The 20,506-nt window shown below is 49.2% G+C and overlaps 1 protein-coding gene across 1 annotated transcript; it reads left to right on the top strand.

Annotated features, from left to right (window-relative positions):
- The first annotated feature begins 706 nt into the window (after window positions 1-706).
- Window positions 707-20,137, top strand: BEST1 (bestrophin 1). The gene is made up of 10 exons (XM_030560806.1): window positions 707-906; window positions 6,064-6,223; window positions 7,964-8,058; window positions 8,227-8,460; window positions 11,276-11,430; window positions 12,111-12,188; window positions 15,022-15,174; window positions 16,119-16,199; window positions 17,532-17,683; window positions 18,257-20,137. Exons 2-10 carry the CDS (start codon window positions 6,072-6,074, stop codon window positions 19,470-19,472), a joined length of 2,316 nt encoding a protein of 771 aa, XP_030416666.1. The 5' UTR covers window positions 707-906; window positions 6,064-6,071; the 3' UTR covers window positions 19,473-20,137.
- Window positions 20,138-20,506: the final 369 nt, after the last annotated feature.

The following is a 20,506-nucleotide window of genomic DNA, read 5'->3' as shown; positions in this document are numbered from 1 at the left end:
GCAGGAGAGTAGCAGGAGAAGTGAGGAAGGGACTGAGGGGACTCAGACATTAGGAGGGAGGAGGGGTTAGAGGTGGGCACTAGGAAAGAGACAGTGACAAGGCCCTGGACAGGGATGAGAAGAGGCTTTGAGAGGAGTGCGGATTGGCAAGGAGAATCTCTGTGGGCTAGAGGGCCAGGAGTCAGTCAGAGTGCGAATGGCTCTACAGTAGGGGAAGCCCCAGGTCCCTGAACTTTCTCCAGTGGTGTTGGGCAGTGCAGGAGTGAAGGAATCACAGGCTAAAAGAGAGACTGGGGTTGGTGGGGCAGACAGTGCCCCAGGTGGGGACATCCATATAGCTTCTTGTCCACAGGGGCAAGGCCTCCTGCCCTCTTGCACCAAGGTATGAGCTGGGCCATGGCGGGGCCATGCAGGTCATGAGGGAAAGGTATTTTACAGCATTTGTGGAAAATTCCAACCTCTCTTAATTCCCAGGGCTCCTCTGAAACCGTGACACACAGGAAGGAACCAAACAGGAAAGAATTAGAGGAAAATGCCTCTCTTCTTGTAGCCACCTTGGCTGTGCCAGGAGTTAGCAGCAGCCGCCAAGCAGCCAGCCCTGCCTCCCCCCTCCCCCAGCCGCCTCTGTAAACACACAGGGGCTTACTCAGAAGATTAGAAAGGAACAGCGCAAAAGACAAGAGTCTCTTTTGTAATGGGAGTGGGATTAAAGAATCAAGTGACCAGCTGCAGCTCCCAAGTCGATTTCAGGCTCCTTAGAGCACCCCGTCTCTGTCAGGTTCAATCCCCCATGAGCCGAGGGGGCGGTGGGAGGAGGGAGGTGGCGTGTGCCGACAAAGGACCCAGCGAGGACACATGCAGGACCAAACTTCCCAAGTATCCCGTGCAGTCCAGAAGCCTGTGCCGGTAAGTACTCGCACCCCATGGGGCTTTATCACATGGCTGGAAAGAGTCCCTCAGGGACTGCTAGTTTGATCTGTCTATCTATAGTATTATACTGTGCCGATCACCATGGTATATTAGCATCCGTCTTTCTGTTGTGGACACTTGATTGAGTCTGTCTGTCTGTCTGTGTGAGGGCTGTGAGAGCTGGTTAATGTCCATCAGTTTCTGGATGTGATTGTTAATCCAAACGGAATGACCAGAACTATTCAGCGAGTAACCAGGCAGTGGCTGTGTAGATGCTGGGAGAACAGACCTCACTCATACAAAATGCCAGGCAGCTGGGTATCTGGTTATGCAGACTCACTAGAAATGATATGCGAGTGTTTTTTTCTCTTTCTGCTTGTCTATCCCAGATCCCGATATGCCAGTCCCTACACTGACCTTACGCTGCATCTCTCAGCCCCAAATTGCAGAGAAAGCCACGCATGTAGTCCCATTCTGCAACATTTCCACCCCAATGGGCAGGATGGCAGGGAAACTACCTTAACCATCCAGAGCAAAGGGAAAAAGCATAGGAAATGGCCCGTGCACTATGCCCTAAGCAGAGGAATTAGATGGAAGTGGGAAACAGCCATTATTTACATAAAGACGAACTGAAGTTTTCCATGTTTGGTAAAAATTTATTCTGCATTTGAGTTATGTAAGGAAGAGTCTCCCTGGGTGCTTTGAGACATGAAGGGAGGTGTGTAACACACACAACCCAGCCCGCTCTGTGTAATAGGTCCCCAAGACAGCTATGTAAGTGTGTGTACCTTTCTGGTATATAACCTATATGTGTGCAGGTTATAGAGCAGTTAAAGTTGCAACCAGCCTTCTAAGTCCTAGAAACATATATGAAAATGTACGCATATAAAAGGCATTACAAGAGGAGTGATCTACTTGTCAGACAAAGGTCTCAGCTGTGCAGGTTTCTGATATCACAGTGTGGGCTGAGACTCAGCTAATTGTCACTGAAAATGCAACACAAAAGTACTGCCAAAGCAGTAGCATCTTCAGAAAGAGTAATAACACTGGATATGTGTGTGTTCCTTTTGGGATGGAGGGTCAGGATGGTCTTTGAGATGGTCAGCAATGCAGCTTTCCAGGTCCATTTCCCAGGAGGAGGGTTGATTTCATGCTTTACAGTGCACCTGCAGTTTGGGAGCATCAGCTGGGAGTGAACACTGTCTTGTAATCAACAGTGTGTGTGTGTGTTTGTGCGCTCACTTACAAGTGGGCAAAAGCTAGCAGCTTCAGCTATGGATAAATATTCATGAATTTGAAAAAAGAAGCACACCTCTAACTGTATAACTTGTATTAGTCTGTCCAATAGAGCCCTGCAGGTTCTGAATTGATATTTCATTACATCAATTTTATGGTGGTGTATCTCCTCTTATTAATTATTATTATCATTATTATACACTCACGGTTGTGCTAGAAACCTAGTCATTAAGGCTCACAGTGCCATTAACAGATACTGCTTCTGGGGGGGCTGATTTCACTTCCTGAACACATTTCCTCCCTCAACATGATTCATTAGGAAATATTCTGATTTAATTGATGGCTGGAGGGGTGTTGCTGGGATTGCTGTTCTTCCGACCCTGGGCATGCTCTATCTCCAGCACTCACGCGTGGTGTCCGGGTTTGCTGTGCCGTACTGTCTTTCAAAATCAGGACAGACCCATCCACCCAACACCCAGCTCAGCATTAGGGGTAGCTGTCACTAGCTAGTGCAGGCAAATACTGTCCATTAGCCTTTATTTGAATCTGTGAAAGAAATCACTCTGCTGGTGTTCTTGCAACTTGTGTGTTCATTTTCCAAAAACATTCTGGGAACAAGCTTCCTGGCAGGCATGGTTGCAAAAAGAAGCAGCAGAATTTGAATTCACAAACCTGAGTCTTCACAATAAACACCTGATTCTAGGAGTTAGGCTCATCCAATTAGGGAACAGAAACTATATCACACAGGATCTATGTCCAGTCCAACTAACCAATGCGGCTTGAATTTTGACTATCATAGAGTCCTAATGAGATGAGACAACTTCTTGATAATGGTTCAGTGAATACGTTGCATAACAAATAAATGCTAGAATGTTGTAACAGCTCACAAGCAATTCTTGGTCAAAAAAAAGGTGATGCTCTTATTTGCTGCAAACTATTCACTTCTCTTTCCACTGTGCTGCTGGAGTCACTTTCCTTCACACCCTGGACAACACAATCATCCACCTCCTCAGCATGGTGTTAGAGCACATTATTGCAAGAGGTGCTATCTGCTACCCTCAGTGTGGTGTCGGGGACATGGCCTTGCTGAAGGTGCCATCCTTGAGAATGTGGACATGCACCTTCTTCTGAGCCCAGCATTAATAGGACAGATGCTGTGCTGTTGCAGTGCTGCCCTTCACAGCCTAGACACCTGGGGGGATGCATGCTTTTCTCCCCTGCCTGATCATTGTTCTCATTTGTCCTCAGTTCCCCAGAGGCCTGATGCAAACCCATGAAGTCAAGGGGAATCTTTCCTAAATGTATTTAGTGCTGGGGAAAATTGTCTGAGCAGCAGCTCTGGGCAGCAGGGACCATTTCTAGGGCCTGATCCACTGCCCTTTGAAGTCAATGGACTGAAGGCCTTTCAGCCTTCTGCTGAGGCTGCCAACAAGGAGCCAATTCTCTGCTGCTTTGGAACATACTCCAGAGATGTCTTGATCTTGAAACCTCCCCCAGCAGAACTGCAGAGTGAAATGTCTAATAAAATAAACACTGGAAAGCTGTAAACCGTGATGTTGAGAAACTGCAAGCACTGACGTAAATGCAAGGAAGAGCCATCCTTCAAAAGAGGGGTCCACAGCCCAAGAGGCTAGGAAACCTACAGTATGAGGAGAATTCAGCCACAGGAAGCTTTCTATTGTCTTCCCAGCCTTTACACTTTCTCCTTGGGCAAGCTGCACTGGAGGAGGAGGACTCCCCAAAGCTGACGTGAATGGAACAGGAGGGGCACGAAGATGTGGATGGCTTCTTCCTTCCACACCGCAGCCAGCACCACTGCTACCCATCCCCACTCCCTGCCACTTGCGCTCATCAAAGAGCCGTAATTCAAGTCAGGGCATTCATTTGCAGGTGGGATCAACCCACTTTGCTGTTCTCTGATGTGTTTAAACTACCTCCACTTAGTCCTGGAGATGTGCCCAAGCCTGATTTAAAACATTTCTTAACGAACTGTCTCCCCTCATCTTCCCCTCCCTCTTCCTCCCCTTCTCCACACACCTATCCCGTTCCCGTTTTGATCTCCTATCTCCACCTTTACCTCTCTCCTTCTGCCCCATTCTCTTTCTGTCTTATCTACCTTTCTCTCTCCCCTCCGAGCCTCCTTTCTTTCTTTCTTCCTTCCTTTCTTTCTTTCCTTTACTCTGTCTTCTCTTTTTCCACCTTTACACACATTCCCAGGGGCTGTACACCACTTCTCTGGAGTCTGCTTTCAGACCTTTTCCCCTCCAACTACAGCTGCCAATCACCCAGGCTCTAGATCTGTGTCCCAGTCACTTTGTCTCTGCTAGAGCAGCAGGTGTGACCCTTTCTCTCTCATTCCTGCCTTCAGATACTTTAAGCTGGTTCTGCCACCCATCCAAGGGTTCCTACAGAGCTCAAGGAATTGGTAATGAAAAGGGAGCCTTTTGCTACTAGGTCACAGTATAAACCTAGACCAGGTCAGTTAGTGGCTGAATATTGATACCACCATGTGGCTGCTTTGAGGTTTATGTGACGTGACGGGTTTCAGAGTAGCAACCATGTTAGTCTGTATCAGCAAAAACAATGAGGAGTCCTTGTGGTACCTTAGAGACTAACAAATTTATTTGGGCATAAGCTTTTGTGGGCTAAAACCACAAGGACTCCTCGTTGTTTTTATGTGACGTGAGTTAGTGCTGCCAGCCTGGATCTCAGGGAACAGGTCAAAATCCATCATCACAACTGGCTCAAATCTGCCTCCTTGTCAGCTACAGACCAAGGACTGAATGGAGTCTGTGCTCCCTTCGTGCCCCTGCAGAGACGCTTTGGGAGGGGCATCTAGCACTGCCATTGGCCATGCTCAGGGCTGTCCATGCAGCATCTTCCAGGAGCTCTGAAATAATAGTAAAGACAGAGCCCCTTTTCTGTTCCTGAGCCTCAGTTCAATGGCTGGGAATGACAAGAGTCAAATACCAATCCTAACATAAAGTGACCTTTGCAAAGCATTATCCTGGGAAGGAAGGAAGGGTAAAGCTGGCAAATCCTTTTCCCTCCCTGCAGCTGATTGGATTATATTGGTAAATGTCCCAGTTACAAGTGGAAGAATTTATCAGGGAAAAAGGCCTGAGCACTCTCTTCAAAGAGACTTGGACACCCGTCAGCTTCCACAGCACCAGTGCCCTCTGCTCTCCCTGGGATACTGGCCAGACTTCTTGCTTGCAACAAAGTTTGCTCTGCTATAGAAGGCAGCTCTTATGGGTTAGGTTGCTGGATATGGATCTTTTATACAAGACCAATCTGATCCAGGTTTTTTGCAATGGATTCTTTGAGGATTCCTTAGAAAAAACTATGAGAAACATGTATTTTAGCAAGATTCATCTTTCCTGAGACAGCAAATCGACAAGTTCTACAGGCACCTAGATACAGAGGTGATGGGCATGGTATAAACACCTAGATAGATAGATAATGATAAATCAGGGAAAGTCGAGATATGTCCTTCTGAGTCTTCCACCGCCAGAGGCTACCAGTCCAGATGTTTCATTAAAGAACAAGGGCACAACTCCAGCCTAAACCATAGGAAATTCAATAGGCCCAGTTCCATCTAGCAGATATGGACCATCCTCACTACTTCCTGATGTTCTGGACTGTGTTTGCTTTTGATAAACGGGCCATGGCATGATTCTCTGAACTGGATTTCTGGGCCTACCTAAAATGGACTTTGGGGTGGCCCCAGGAAGAGAAAAACATGAGTCTCTGTGCACAGCTGGGATGGACACCTAGTGTTGCTGTTTCTGGACAGTGTCCCCACACTGCACAGAAATCCCTTACTAGCTCAGTCACACTTGCTGTACCACAGCCTCCTTCCACCCCTTTAGCCGTTTTCCTGATGGCCTCAGTATCTTCATGTTTTGTTCCTCACAGGCTGTGTGATGACTGTGACATACACAAATCGGGTAGCTGATGCACGCCTGGGCACCTTCTCGCAGCTCCTGCTCCGATGGAAAGGGAGTATCTACAAACTCCTCTACTGTGAGTTCTTCATCTTCATCACTCTCTACTTTAGCATCAGCCTCACTTACAGGTAAGTTTCCTCTTTCACCTGAGCCCTGAGAGACCCATCCAGGTTCTGCCCATTATTCAGGCAGTGTGGGTTTGGGGACAATAATACTGGCTACTGGGGAAAAGGAACTGGGCAAGAAATGTTTAGTACAGGTCCTAGCCTTGGGAAGCAGTGTCAGTGATGGTGCATTGCAGAGGTTCCATTTCCCAAGAACAGCGGAGACTTGTTCCCTGGATCTACTGAGATGTGAAGAGAGGAAAGCTCTTTCCTCACTGTTCCAATAGAGTTTACTAGCTGACAGCTTTTCCTTATCAGTGGGGTTAGAGTTTCTCCCAAGTTACTAGTGAAATATACACAGGGTGACCCTTCTCCTTAGATGGATTCTCCGTGGAGGGAAAGTAAGTTATGTATGATGGATACCTGTCCTTCCAGAAAAGAGCAGATTATGGTTAAATGAATGCAGATAAGCTGGATGTGCATATACAGGAGACATCCCCATCCCGCAGGAAGATGGTTTCTCTGGGCTTAGGTAGTGAACATACAGAGGATAACCCCGGAAGGGTGTTTTGGGGAAGAAATCCCTTAGATTGCACAGCGTGGCATTTCCTCTGGTGTCTCTTACGGAGCAGACAGAATGATTGGGGCAGCAGGGAGTGTGGGGGAGGGGAGGGAAGAGAGAGCCCAGGGCTTGGGTGGGGGGCAGTCAACATTTTTTTTTGCCTGGTGTGGCAAAAAAACGTAGAACTGGCCCTGCTAAATCCAGTTCAATGGTACATTTCTGGTATCATACAACATCTCTGTATTGGCCACTACGCCTCTCCTAGGTTGGACATTTGTGTTTTGCCCATACGGTCAGACAGCAGGTGTCAGGCATTGCTTCCGATAGTCAGGCCTAGTGGCTGCAGCCTGGGTCACAGCTAGGCATAGGGTTGGACCTGAGCCAAGCATGGTCCTGGAATCAAGATCTGGGGGCAGGCTGGAGTCAAAACCGAAATCAGAGTCTGTAGCCAGGATTGGAACCATAGCCAGAGTCCAGGTACAGGCCAGAGTTCGAAGCTGGGTGGTCAGAGTTCAGCGACAAGACAAGCTAATACCAGAGTGCAGACATATGCTGAAGATAGAAATTGGATAGTCAGAGTTTGAGGGTTGCAGGGAGATCCAAAGACAGAAGAAAGGTTGGAGCAGGTCAGTGACGTGGCTGAAGTGAGGCTACTGCAGGGAAAGGACTGGGCTCAGGCAGAACTGGGGCTGCAGCTATAGTCTGCTGCACTGCGAAGCAGCAGGAGGGCTTCTGACCGGGTAGCACCGTTACTCAGACTGACCTGCTCTACAGGTCTGCTGGGGTTGTGGAAATACCTGAGACTGGGGTCATCTGATGTAGTCTCTGCTTGGTGATAGGTTGCTACTGTATGCCTGAGGACTGACTCACTCACTGCAGCACCTGAGCCAGCAGCCCTAGTTTGGTTGCAAGTTTGCCTCACAGCAGGCCCGGAAGTATCTCCTGAGTTGGCTACTGGGTCATTTTCTTTAGGACAGTCATCTCCTAGATGGGATGGCAACACATTTCATGTGATGCTTCCCCTGGGTAAAACATCCCCTGGGTTGACAAGCAAGATGTTTCCCATGGAACATCTCCTAGATCAGAGACCACAGTGGTTTCATTGGCTTTGCTCATGGACTCCCATCCACGCAGGGCTGGGAAGGGTGAAGTCTCTTCTGCAAGGCTGATAGTGAGAATGTGCCTCTGGGTTTTCTTTTCAGGCTGATCCTAAATGCAAGCCAAAGGCTGATGTTTGAGAAGTTGGCTCTGTATTGCAATAACTATGCTGAACTGATCCCTGTGTCCTTTGTGCTGGGTAAGGAGTGTGGGGCTAGGGGTTGGGATGGTGCTACTCCTTCCTATCTGGACACTGCTCTGTGGGCCATTGGGATGCACTTGGGACATAACTAGCCACTCCTCCCCTGCAGATCCTGGTGTATCTAACAGGTATCTGGATGGACTAAGCAGGCCAATTCCGCCCTAGGTTTCTATGTAGCCCTGGTGGTATCTCGCTGGTGGGGTCAATATGAGAGCATTCCATGGCCCGACCGCATCATGAACCTGGTCTCCAGTAATGTGGATGGACAAGACGAGTATGGGCGCCTCCTGCGGCGCACCCTGATGCGCTACAGCAACCTTTGCAGTGTGCTGATCCTCCGTTCTGTCAGCACCGCTGTCTACAAGCGCTTCCCCAGCACAGAGCACATCGTGCGAGCAGGTAGGTGCCCTCTCCATCTCTAGCGCAGTTGCTAAGCCTAACCCAGAGACTGTTACAGTCCTGGAAGGGCTGGCTGGGTCAGGTGTGGTGGAAACAACTGCATGACCTCGAGATACAGATATACCCACTGTAATCCTTGTAGCTCAGGAGACCAGGGCTAGGAGGACAAGCCAGGAAATCCAAACGAATCTATCGGTCCCAAACAAGAAGCGCAGGGGCCAGGCAATGAGCATTATGGACACAGTCCTGTAAAGTGCTCAGTGATTGCTGCAGGTGCTAAGCACCTACCACTGGGATTTCTAGGAAACTAAGGACTCCCAGCACAGCCAGGAATTACTCAGGCTTGAGCCCTGTGTCATTAGCCCCCTCACTACTGCTACCAAGGAGAGAATGCATCTTTGAGATCGACCTAGCCAGTCATGTTTTTTCTTGTTGTTTGAGCTTCGAAATAATGCAACTGAAGGCTAGTTTCTGATCACAATTAATTTTTCCTGTACTGTGAGCACACACACATGTTGGTTATTGCAGGTTTGGGGTTGGGTACTCTGATTTGTTATTGCAGGGCTGTTCCTGAGGACATCAGGCTGTATACACTTGCTCTTTATTGTAGGGTTCGTCAGAAAGCTGTAGTGGCAGGGTCTGGTTTGTTTCTGTAGGGTCATTGGGAAGAACAAGATGGCTTCCATTGATCCCCTTGACACTTTATTATTGTAGGTTTGCTCATGAGCTGTGCTGACACGGTGAAATGCTCCCCCCAGTGCAAAGGGCCAGCAAAGTCCTCTGCACTACTTGAGCCTTCAGCATGAGTCAAAGTGGTGGAACTTGAATAGGCCTCCTGCACTGGGGAGGATTTTACCCATGATCAGTAATTGCTGTGCATGATTGTGCATTGTAAGTTATGCTCATGGGAGTGGTGGCTACTGACAATTTATGTACTATTGGAGGGGAAGGGGGGAATACACATTAAGAGAATAACACAGATGAAAGAAGCACACAAAGACAAATAAAAGTTGAATCTCTTCATAACCGCAAGTCTCATATGCATTCTTGACTTGATTCTCGGATTGTTGCACTCTCTGGTGGTCATTGAAGGTCATTGCTTTTCATTCAACTTTCTACTTTTTCACCTTGTTTTCTCTGGTTTTATTAAATACGGTTTGTCTTTGTCAGTCGGAAAATCAGCACCTTGAACATCAGGTTTACTTCAAACATAGAGCAGCTCATAGCAAAGAGAATTCTAACAGCAGCTTAGATGCAGGTAACCCAGACAGCAGTGATGTGGTCATAGATTTCATCTCTTTAAAGGCCTTTTGTTGATATTGATTTAGACCAGATAGTATTCGTGGTCAGAGGTGTGTTCTGAGCAGCAGTGCGGAAGCCAGCAATTTGGTTGTTTTAGTTCTCATACTGACTGTGTGACCTTGAGCAAGCCGCAGCTGTCTTGTGCCTCAGTTTCCCCATCTACAATTCCCCCTATTTACCAAAAGGAATTAAAATAGTTCCTATCAGGAGTGTTGTGAGGGTTATTTAGTGGTGTGGGATGTGTTAAGTATTGTTATGGGGGTGCTTCATGGGTGGAACTTCTGTTATTCCTCTTTAAAAGGCATGACTGCTGGATGTGAATGACACATTCTAGAGCTAATGCATCACACATTTGTCCCTAGTGGGCTTCCGTAAAAGCCTGTTCTTACAAAGCAACAGTGAGCCCCAGCATTGAGAACAAGGAGGGAGGAGGCCAGGTTTCAGGGCGTGAGTACTCTGAGACCTAGACAGGCTTCACTAGATACACAGGATAATTGCGGTCTCCTCCAGAGGAGTTTGTAATTACATGGCACCGACCCTGTAAATAGCCTGCTCCTCTGTTCTAAACACCTCATGCAATACCTGGTGCTTTCAGATGCTTTCCCTGGAAATACCCTGACCCATGGCCCCATCCTATCAATACTCTGCCCCTTCTGGGAAATTACCCTGGAAGTAACCTGCCCTCTTAGGGTAATTGTCTTCAAATACCCTGCCTCTAGATGGCACCTACCCACAGATATCCTGCCCTTTGGAACTACTCCAGCTTACATAACTAAGAACTACTTAGGCTACTCAAAATTATGCCAGGACTGGTTTGGCCGTAGACCAGGAGAGCAGACAGACAGCTTAGAGCTTTCTCCCTTCTCCCCTCTGTTCCTGCACTGATCACAGCTCACTCAAGAATCTGGGCCATGGAGTGCAATATAGGTGTAAAGAGCTACCGGATCAGATGCACAGAGGCTGTGGCAGCAGAAAATGAGCCCCTCTCTATCAGACAGAGAGTGGGAGCCTGGCCCTTTGAACATTAGCTGATTTTCTACACTGAGAGAACTCTTAGGACAAGCCCAGAGTGTGTAGTGCTGACCTCTAGACAGGGAACATGGAATACAACCGGTGTAGGAGGTGGTGTCACCGTGGAGAGCTCAGAGGTGCATGCCAAACCTTTGTGAGCGGCAAAATCCCCAGACAATCAGAACTCCAGTCAGGCTCTGCTGCCTTAGGTAGGGCTCTGCACCTTGATTCTTTCTCTTTCTCCTTGGTCCAAAGCTGGCCTGATGATTTGTAGGGCCAGATGAGGGGGACAGGCACATGAGTTTCCACAAGAGACTGGGCCATCCTGTGAGTGGCAGAACTTCCCTGACACCATGGGATCTCCTGATGTGTGGGTCAATTTGCTTTGTGACCTGAAGACCCACCCACAGGAGCCTGCGGGTTTTTCATGTGTCGAGGAAAGACTGGAAAGGGGAGGCTCTCTACTGTCTCTTCTGTCCCCCATCTCCTTTTGCCCATTTAGGCCTCATGACCCCAGAAGAGCACAAGAAGTTTGAGAGCCTGAACTCTCCCCACAACAAGTTCTGGATCCCCTGTGTGTGGTTCTCGAACCTGGCTGTGAAGGCGCGGAACGAGGGCAGGATCCGGGATAGTGTGCTGCTCCAGGGCATCCTGAATGTGAGTTCTGGAGACAACCAGAGGGCATGTCAAGAAGGAACCAGCTCTGCCCTCCTCTCTGGGTGGAGCAGAAGGACTTGCTGCTGGTCATCCAGGGGAGCAGGGAGGGTGAGGTGGGGCTTAGAGACTGCACCAATCACATCCGTGGTATAACTCCATTAACTTCAATGAGAAACATGCCCACTCATATCTATCAGTCAGTGGAGGGGAGAAAATGGAAAGTTAGTCCAATACGGTGTGGGGTCCACTAGCATGGCAATTGTGTGAGACAGCCCAGGACTTTAGACAAGGAGACTGGCTCTTCTCTCACACTGCTTTACAAAGGGTGTAATGCCATTGACTCCAGAGGAGTTACTCTCAGTTTGCACCGGTGTGAGAGGAGAATCAGGCCCTGAATCCCCTCCTGACTTCAGTAAAGAAAAGGTCCCTTCAGGACAAGCCAGAGGTCCAACTGGTGCTCCAGTGTGGCAGTGGGGAGGGCAGAAAGCTCAATATTTAAGAATGGGCAAAGCCCAGGAATGAATGACCATAGAAAGTGAATTCCCTGCTCTACCTGGGAGCTGTGCCCTGCATGGGGTTAAGTGCAGTCTGGAGGGGAAGGAGCATGGCAGGGTGTTAGTATGAGGTAGCTTTTCTGTGGAAGGGAGCCATTCCCTTTTCTCTGTTGTTCCCCACTCCAGGAACTAAACACCTTGCGTAGCCAGTGTGGGCGACTCTATGGGTATGACTGGATCAGCATCCCGCTGGTCTACACTCAGGTGAGTGCAGGAGGCCCTCTGCAGCCACTGCCCCACCCAATGGCCTCTGCAAGGTGAATTACAGCAACCAGAGACACAATGTGCTGGGAAATAGGCAAGGCTCTTTAATACAAATGTGGTTCTCCACATACACCCACCACCGCCCACATGGACCCCCAGATATACCCCAAAACCACACATGGACACCCCACCAATGCACACTCCGCATACACAGACTTACCCACACACATAAACCAGTCGCAGGCATGCATACCCACATTCCTCATCAATTCATAGACAGACAATCCATGGACAAACCTATGGTGGGTGACCCGTGTGTCCCCACACACACCATAGATATAAATGAACTCCAGACACACTCCCATGTATACCTCCTACATATACACCCCTCCAGTACCTGCTCATCAGCCTGTAAATGCATCAGCTTCTCCCCACTCAACAATGATGGTACCTTAGCCCAGATGACACTGGAGAATGCAGCACAGGTCTGAGTGGGAGGTGCCATCTACACTCCCTGTGGACAGGGAAAGCTGTTTATCTGCATTAGACACAACTCACCCTAACCGTTCAATAGCTCTCTGACAGCAACCCCCAGATAGACAGCTTGAGGCCAGCCCCATCTTGTATAATGCAGCTGCTTAGGCAATGCTCATTCCCATTAGTGTGGTCTGCTGTGAAAGAGGAACAACTCCAGTTCTGGATGGCTGCAAAGGTTAGTGGGGGATTTATTTAGAGTCCTGTGCAAATCAGATTCTCCTGCAAACTAGGATCAAAGGCAAGAGAATGTCAAGGCCACAGCTAGTCACAGTGCTGTTCCACAGGAGCTCTGTCACTACGGGTGGCTAGAGGATACTTTCCTGGAGTGCACGGCACAGCGCTACACCGCCTCTGCTCACACCCTCATGCGCGCACACACTGTGCACTAATGCCCTGAGCCAGCAATGTCAGCTCCGCACAGCGGTCAGCTCTTCAGGGTGTCTAGGCATCCATAGACAACAGGGAACTGTACAGCCAAAGCCGTGTCCCAGGAGTACAGAGTGGGGATTCAGTTAATAATGGGGCATGGTCAGGGGATTCATGCCACTGCTGGGACATCTGGGCCACCTGCTGGGGTTCCAGTCACCGAGGTTCTCCAGGTCATCCTCTCGGATGAACCTGCCATGCAAGAGGAATGACCCCTTGTCCCCCTTTCCTCATTGCTTGTACCAGGATGTAGGGAAACCTGGAAGCCCCTGCAGTGCCAATCAGCAAAGTGGAGACTCCTCCCACCCAGGTGCCAGTTCACAGGAGCAATGGGACAATGAAGATAGAAAACTGAGAGAGTTTGATGCCTTCGTGTCAACCCTCTTCTATGAGAGACCTGGCTTTTATAGTGCTCCACAGACATCAATCAGCTCCATCCCTATGATCTTCCCATCCAGGCGCCCAGGACTCAAGAAGCCCCCTGCTCTCTCCAGCATCGTGACCTGTTCAACTTCACTGAGAGACAACTTTGCTAATCTGTCGTGGACCCCCCCACCCCAAATGCACCATGGATCCTTGGATCCAGGGCCAGAATGCCGAGCAAGACCAGCCTGCTGAGGCTGCACTGCCTGGGTGGGAGGAAGGTCAAACCCTCAAGAAGGAAGAATCTGCCCATGCAGGCTCCTCAGTCATAATAATGGAAACAGTTTCTCTCTGCTTCCAGTCGCCTGAAATGGGAGTTCTGTCAGTGATATCCAGCCACAGTCCCCTGACCCAAGGCCCAACTCCAAGTGCATTGTGAGCCAGGCATGTCCACAAGTGCCCCTGAAGCTTTGCCATCCTGGCTTGGGTGCAGGGGTTGTCCAGAGCAGGGTGGAAGGTCACTCGGCAGTGTTGCCAGCTCACAAGTCTTGCAGTATTTTTTTTTTTCAGAAAGCCCCAGCTTCTGGCATCAGGAGATCGCATGAGAATCTCAGCTTGCATTATAAAACGAAAAGGAAGTTTCCAGCCCTCATGGTTGTGGAGAAAAGCTTAAAAATGTGCTGCAAGTGAAACCTGGAGGTTGGGAAAGCAGAAGACAAATTCAAAATAGATCTGTATAAAAACCCCTCAAGTTTTAAATCAGTCACATCATTTTTGGGAGCCAGACTCATGATTTTTGAAAGTTTGGGGTCGGCAATACTGCAGGTACCACCCTGCTCGGAATTCTAGCAACCTCCAGCATTTGGTCCACACTGGTATCTCTTGGTTTCAGCTGAGAACCAGCCCAAGAACCAGTAGCCCAACAGTCCCATTGCTCCAGTAGGAAAGACAGCACTTTGCCACCTAGCTGAGACATCGGGCACTCAGGGAAGTTTCCTAGGGGCAGGAGAGGGAGACCAGGTTGCACTTCCCAGCTCTGCTGGTGATTTGTTATGCAGCTTCGGGCAGCTCACACAACCCTTCAGTGCCTTAATTTCCTCATTGGCCCTCACGGGGGTGTTGAGAGGCTTCACTGCCCCTAAGACATGTGCTTTGCAGGTGGAAGGTGCGGTAGAGGGGAAAAGCTAATGATAAGAGTTATATGGTCATTGAGGGAACAGGGAGATAATTTGAGGAGTGGGAGGCAATTTTAAAAATGTCTGTAGCAGAAAGACACATTCCTGCTGAGAGGAAGCAGGTGGATTGGGTCAGTGCCTGTCCAGAGACGCGCCCAGCTTTGCCTTCTTAAACACAGTCTTAGAAAAGCTGCAGAGGGACCAGTCCCACAGAGCTCCTCAGCAACCTGCGGTAGTTTGGAACGGTCGGAGGGGAACCCAAGGAAGGATGTCAAGGAAAGCAAGCTAGGAACTGAGATCTGTTTCTGACCGCATCCCCCTGCCCCTCCCAGGTGGTCACAGTGGCCGTTTACAGCTTCTTCCTGGCCTGCCTGATCGGCCGGCAGTTCTTGGACCCAGCGAAGGAATATCCTGGCCATGAGCTGGATCTCTTTGTGCCTGTCTTTACTCTCCTGCAGTTCTTCTTCTACGCTGGCTGGTTAAAGGTGAGTCCAAGGAAACATGCTCTGACCTTTTGGGAGCCTCCTTTTCCCAACATGGGAAGCCTGGAATTGTTTCCAGGTCCAGGCAAGAGTTTCTCATATCACTCGGGGGAGTCATACCACTGTCTGAGTGATCCAGGCCCTGCGCTGCCATGCAACAGGCCCACAATCAAGTCCCAGGGCTTAGCTTTCTCTGTCTAGGCCAGGAGAGGCTGAGGGCACTTCCCTGTATCTGAGGGCACCTCCTTGCAGGAGATCTGGATTCACACCTAAGCCCTATAAAATCGGGACATCTGGTCACCCTAGCTCTGAGGCAGTGGGCTTCGTTGGCCCTGCAGAGAATTGCTCTGTGGCCACCCCTCTGGCTGAATCCAGGAGTTGCAGTGACTACCTGATGGAGGCCTGGCTTCCTCCTCCTCAGCTGCAAGGCTAATGGAGTGTAACACAGTAAACAGCAAACACACATTAGCACTAAGGCCATGGCTACATTGGCACTTTACAGCGCTGCAACTTTCGTGCTCAGGGTTGTGAAAAAACACCCCCCTAAGCACTGCAAGATACAGCACTGTAAAGCCTCAGTGTAATCAGTGCTGCAGCGCTGGGAGCACGGCTCCCAGCGCTGCAAGCTACACCTGTAAGGGATGTGGCTTACGTGCAGCGCTGGGAGAGTTCTCTCCCAGCACTGGCGCTCCGACTACACTTACACTTCAAAGCGCTGCCGCGGCAGCGCTTTGAAATTTCAAGTGTAGCCATACCCTAACTGTCCCAGAAGCCACATGGCAGCTAATCTTCCCTTTTTAACCCCCTCACTGCTGCTCATTGCAAGAAGCAATGTAGCTGAAATGTGCTTCCCAGGCCTAGTGCTAGGGCACAGTGTCCCAGTGGCCCTGCAGGATGCTTTCTTGGGAAGGGGATTTGAACCCTTGCCATATGCTCTCAATGCGCAGGTGGCTGAACAGCTCATCAACCCATTCGGAGAGGATGATGATGATTTTGAAACCAACTGGCTCATTGATAGGAATCTGCAGGTAATGGTGGGCCCTGATCCCAAACAACAGGGCCATCAGAGATGAGAGCGGTGATAGGGCAGCACCCAAGGACTGAATAGACTCATAGCTCCAGGTCTCCAAACACAAGGAGAGAGGTCAGGGGTGCACTCACATGGCACCTCTTCTCTATCATCCCCAGTTCCTTCTCTGCACTGCAGATAGCATAACTTTAGGGTGGGGCCCTGAGTGTTGCGGGCGGGGGGGGAGACAAAGGGGTCAAAGTAAGGAGAAGGAGGGGAAGGAGTAAGCAGAGATTTGATAAAAAGCACTTTCTGCATGCGCGAGAAAGCCCAGCTCCTCGTTCCCTCAGTAGCTGAGGAACCAGCCCACGTGCATGGAAGATTATGGGACAAGATCTGTCCCTACAGGACCACACCTCTGAGCATGTGACTTTCTGTGTATGCTGCTCCAGTTGCACATGCGTGAGGGGCTGCGTCCCTTCATGCTCCTCCTGTGTCATTCTCTATTCAGCCCAGGTGGCCTATGCTCATGTTTAAGGCTTTATGTGACTTGTCTATATCAGGGGCGGCTCCAGGCACCAGCACGTGCCCGGGGTGCCAAGCCAGGGGGCGGCAGCATGTCAGTCGCCATGAGGGCAGCAGTCAGGCAGACTTCGGCAGCTTTTCTGTGGGAGGTCCGCCGGTCCCACGGATTCGGCAGCAATTTGGCGGCGGCTACACCAAAGGCGCAGGACCAGCAGATCACCTGCAGAACCTCCACCGAATCCACGGGGCTGGCGAACCTCCTGCAGAACCACTGCCAAATCCGCGGGCCCAGCAGACCTCGCGCAGAAACGCCGCCGAAGGCTGCCTGACTGCTGTGCTTGGGGCAGCAAAACATATAGAGCCGCCCCGGTCTATACCTCACTGCTCTCCCACTAGGGCATTGTGCTGTGCCATTCCTGCCCCATCTCAAACCCAGCACCCCCTTCTCCCATCGATTACCTTGTGCCTTTTCCACACTGATTCTTGGGCCTAGAAGAGTCTCCATCCTACTTGGGACCAAGCAACAAACTCCACCTTCAAATCCCTCCTAAAACACACTGTTCTATACTCCAAATGGTGACTCCTTCACTTTCCCCTTCATTCCAATTTGTATACATAAAGAACAACCCTAGTAACTAACAACCCCTGTACCAAACCCAGCTGCTTATTCATTGGGTGCTTTCCTGTTGTATCTCTTCCCTACTCCTGGGCCGAGTCATATTGCAAACTCTGTGGAAGAGAATTTGTTCTCTTAAATGAAGATACTGTACCATGCAGAATAATAATTTTACCCCCTTCAGTCTGACATTCCCATCATCCCCTGCAGGTCTCCCTTCTCGCTGTGGATGACATGCACCAGGATCTGCCCCTCATGGAGAAGGACCTGTACTGGAACGAGTCCTACCCCCAGCCACCCTACACTGCAGCCACTGCTGAGTATAAGCGGACATCATTTCTTGGCTCAACCTTTGACATTAGGTGAGTGAAGCTTTCCTGCCATATGAAATTATCAATGGAGGCCAGATTTACACCCCAGCCCAGAGCCACAATGTGTCAAATTATCTCTGGATTTTACCAATGCTCTTCTAGGAAGGCAGCAATTCTTCCCCTGCCACAAATGCCCCCCCTCTGGAGTTCACTGTTGCTCAAATCCTCTCTTGTGCATGTGAAATCATGGTACGAGATTGTGTCTATATAGCTGAGAGAGAGAGAGAGAGAGAGAGAGATTCGACTTCCTCAGTCAAAACATGTTTGTGTTTGCATTCCTTTGTGTATAATGATGCCTCTGCCCGTCTCCAACACGAGTGCCCATAACTGTGTGCCAGATACTGCTCTCCATAGCAATATAGAGGAAGACGTCGGGGGCTGAAGTTTGCCAGTGCTTGCCCTGTGCTGCAGTCATCCCCCCTGATCTTCACTGATCTCTACTCACTATTCTAGTGGAAGGCAAAAGTCCATTCATCAAGGTCCCTTCCAACACACTCTGGAGGAAAATTCCTTCCAGAATTCGCAGAGTCACTGTACATAACAGCCTGTTTTGCCTCTCCCCAGCATGCAGAAAGAAGAGATGGAATTCCAGCCGCTGGAGCAAATTAAAGAGAATGAGGAGGCAAACCACTCTACACCACTGCTGGGACATCTGAGCCGCTTGCTGGGGGTCCAGTCACCGAGTTTCTCCAGGTCATCCTCCCGGATGAATCTGCCACGCAAGAGGAATGACCCTTTGTCCCCCTTCCCTCATTACTTGTACCAGGATGTAGGGAAACCTGGAAGCCCCTGCAGTGCCAATCCGCAAAGGAGAGACTCCTCCCACCCAGGCTCCAGTTCACAGGAGCAATGGGACAATGAAGATAGAAAACTGAGAGAGTTTGATGCCTTTGTGTCAATCCCCTTCTATGAGAGACCTGGCTTTTATAGTGCTCCACAGACACCAATCAGCTCCATCCCTATGATCTTCCCATCCAGGCGCCCAGGACGCAAGAAGCCCCCTGCTCTCTCCAGCATCGTGGCCTGTTCGACTTCAATGAGAGACAACTTTGCCAACCTCTCACCTTCCAGGGCTAGTGATGTGGACAAAAGCCAGAGCTCCCTTGGTTCTGCAGTTAAGGAAACTTTTGTTTGGCAAGGAGAGCAAGACAAAGCCCCAGACTCCCTGGTGGTGACAGTAGAGGAAGGAGAGAATAACATGTTGAACAATAAAACAAATGAGGTTGCCCCTGTTAGGAGTCCAGGGCCTCAATCTATAGTATCGGAAAGCCCCAAGTTTCCCTTCCTAGCAGAGTCTCCAGACCATGAAAAACAAGGCAGCTTCAAGAGCTTGAAGAGTCTGAAAAGCCACCGACATCCCTGGCTAACTCTGGAGAATATGACACCAGCAGCCACCCCAAACTCAGATAATCCCAGCAACTTTCATACTCCCAGCATGAGAACCCCTGGTAGCAGTGGGCCCCTCTTCTTTTCATTCACCCCCGTGACATCCCCAGTGCTGGAGAGGTCACGTTTAGGGAACTCAGGCACTGTTCCTAGACCAAGCTCAGATGATGCATCTAGTGCCCTGGTGCAGGCTTCCATAGAGGTTTCTGGGACTGGAAGAGAGACAGGAAATGGAAATGCTAGTGCTCATCACACTGAGGAACAGAGGAGAGCAGAGAGTCCCTCACCTAATGATTCTGGTATCTCCTTAGCAGATGGTGACTACGTCGGGCTGATGGAGGTGATCATGGAAGCCAGTGAGAATGTGTCTGATGAAGTGGATAGATACAGTTAAATGAAGAGACCAATTGATTCCTTCTGACTGCTGAGATACCCCCCTACTTAGGATACTGCAGTGTCTTTACCCCAAATGATATCGGTGCTCAAGATGCATAAAGCTTCTACAAAGAAGCAATACAACCATACCAGCCATGTACTGCCAAAGTTTGGGGCTTCAGTACCTGATGGATGATGGCATGAACTTGTTCCCAGGGCCAGTTTACTAGCAATGAACTTCATGCAATAGAGTGTACAAGAACAGTTCATGGAACTTCAGTGTCACACCTATGGGAATACCTATACAATTAAAGCAAAAAATGATTTTATAAAATTCTTCATTAATTGCAAGTACTTAGAATGGAGCAACATAGGATACCAGCAACTTGGGTGCAGATACACATGAAATCAGAAGTCTGTTTCCTAAATATGCCTGGAATGCTGACCCATTACAAAACAACACCAGCACTCAGCCTTGCTGGTGTCTGCCACAAGAGACCCAATAACAAGTGCCCCAATGCATAGTTCCTTAGTTTACACTGAATGGGGGTGGTGTTTCAGAGGATACTGTTTTCCCCTTCCCCTATATATACATCAAAGCTTTCACTAACTTTGCTTGCCCTTCATCCAAACTAAATTGAAGTATGACGACAGTTTTCAGTGGTAGCCATGTTAGTCTATATCCGGGGCAAAAAAAAAAAAAAAAAAAAAAAAAGAGTCCTTGTGGCACCTTAGAGACTGACAAATTTATTTGGGCATAAGCTTTCATTGGCTAAAACTCACTTCATGAGATGTATGAAGTGAAAGATACAGGAGCAGGTATAAATACATGGAAGGATTTGGGGTACTTTACTCTTTAAGTCAGTCTAATGAGATAAATCAATTAACAGGATACCCATGGAGGAGAAATAATGTTTGAAGTGCTAAAAGAGTGGTCCATTACAGTTGACAAGATGTGAGTTAACAGTAGGGAGAAATTAGTATTGGGGAAATTAAGTTTAGGTTTTGTAATGACCCAACCACTCCCAGTCTTTATTCAGGCCTAATCTGATG

The sequence above is a fragment of the Gopherus evgoodei genome, chromosome 4 (genome assembly GCF_007399415.2).
Source record: "Gopherus evgoodei ecotype Sinaloan lineage chromosome 4, rGopEvg1_v1.p, whole genome shotgun sequence".
Lineage (NCBI taxonomy): Eukaryota > Metazoa > Chordata > Testudines > Testudinidae > Gopherus > Gopherus evgoodei.
This window is presented reverse-complemented; position numbering and strand designations above follow the sequence as displayed.

Excerpts from the sequence above, each read along its gene's own strand:
- BEST1 (XM_030560806.1), top strand. The coding sequence starts at position 6,072 with ATGACTGTGACATACACAAATCGGGTAGCTGATGCACGCCTGGGCACC. Across the intron at positions 11,431-12,110 it reads TGCTCCAGGGCATCCTGAAT|GAACTAAACACCTTGCGTAG; the intron begins GTGAGTTCTGGA and ends TCCCCACTCCAG. Across the intron at positions 12,189-15,021 it reads TCCCGCTGGTCTACACTCAG|GTGGTCACAGTGGCCGTTTA; the intron begins GTGAGTGCAGGA and ends TGCCCCTCCCAG.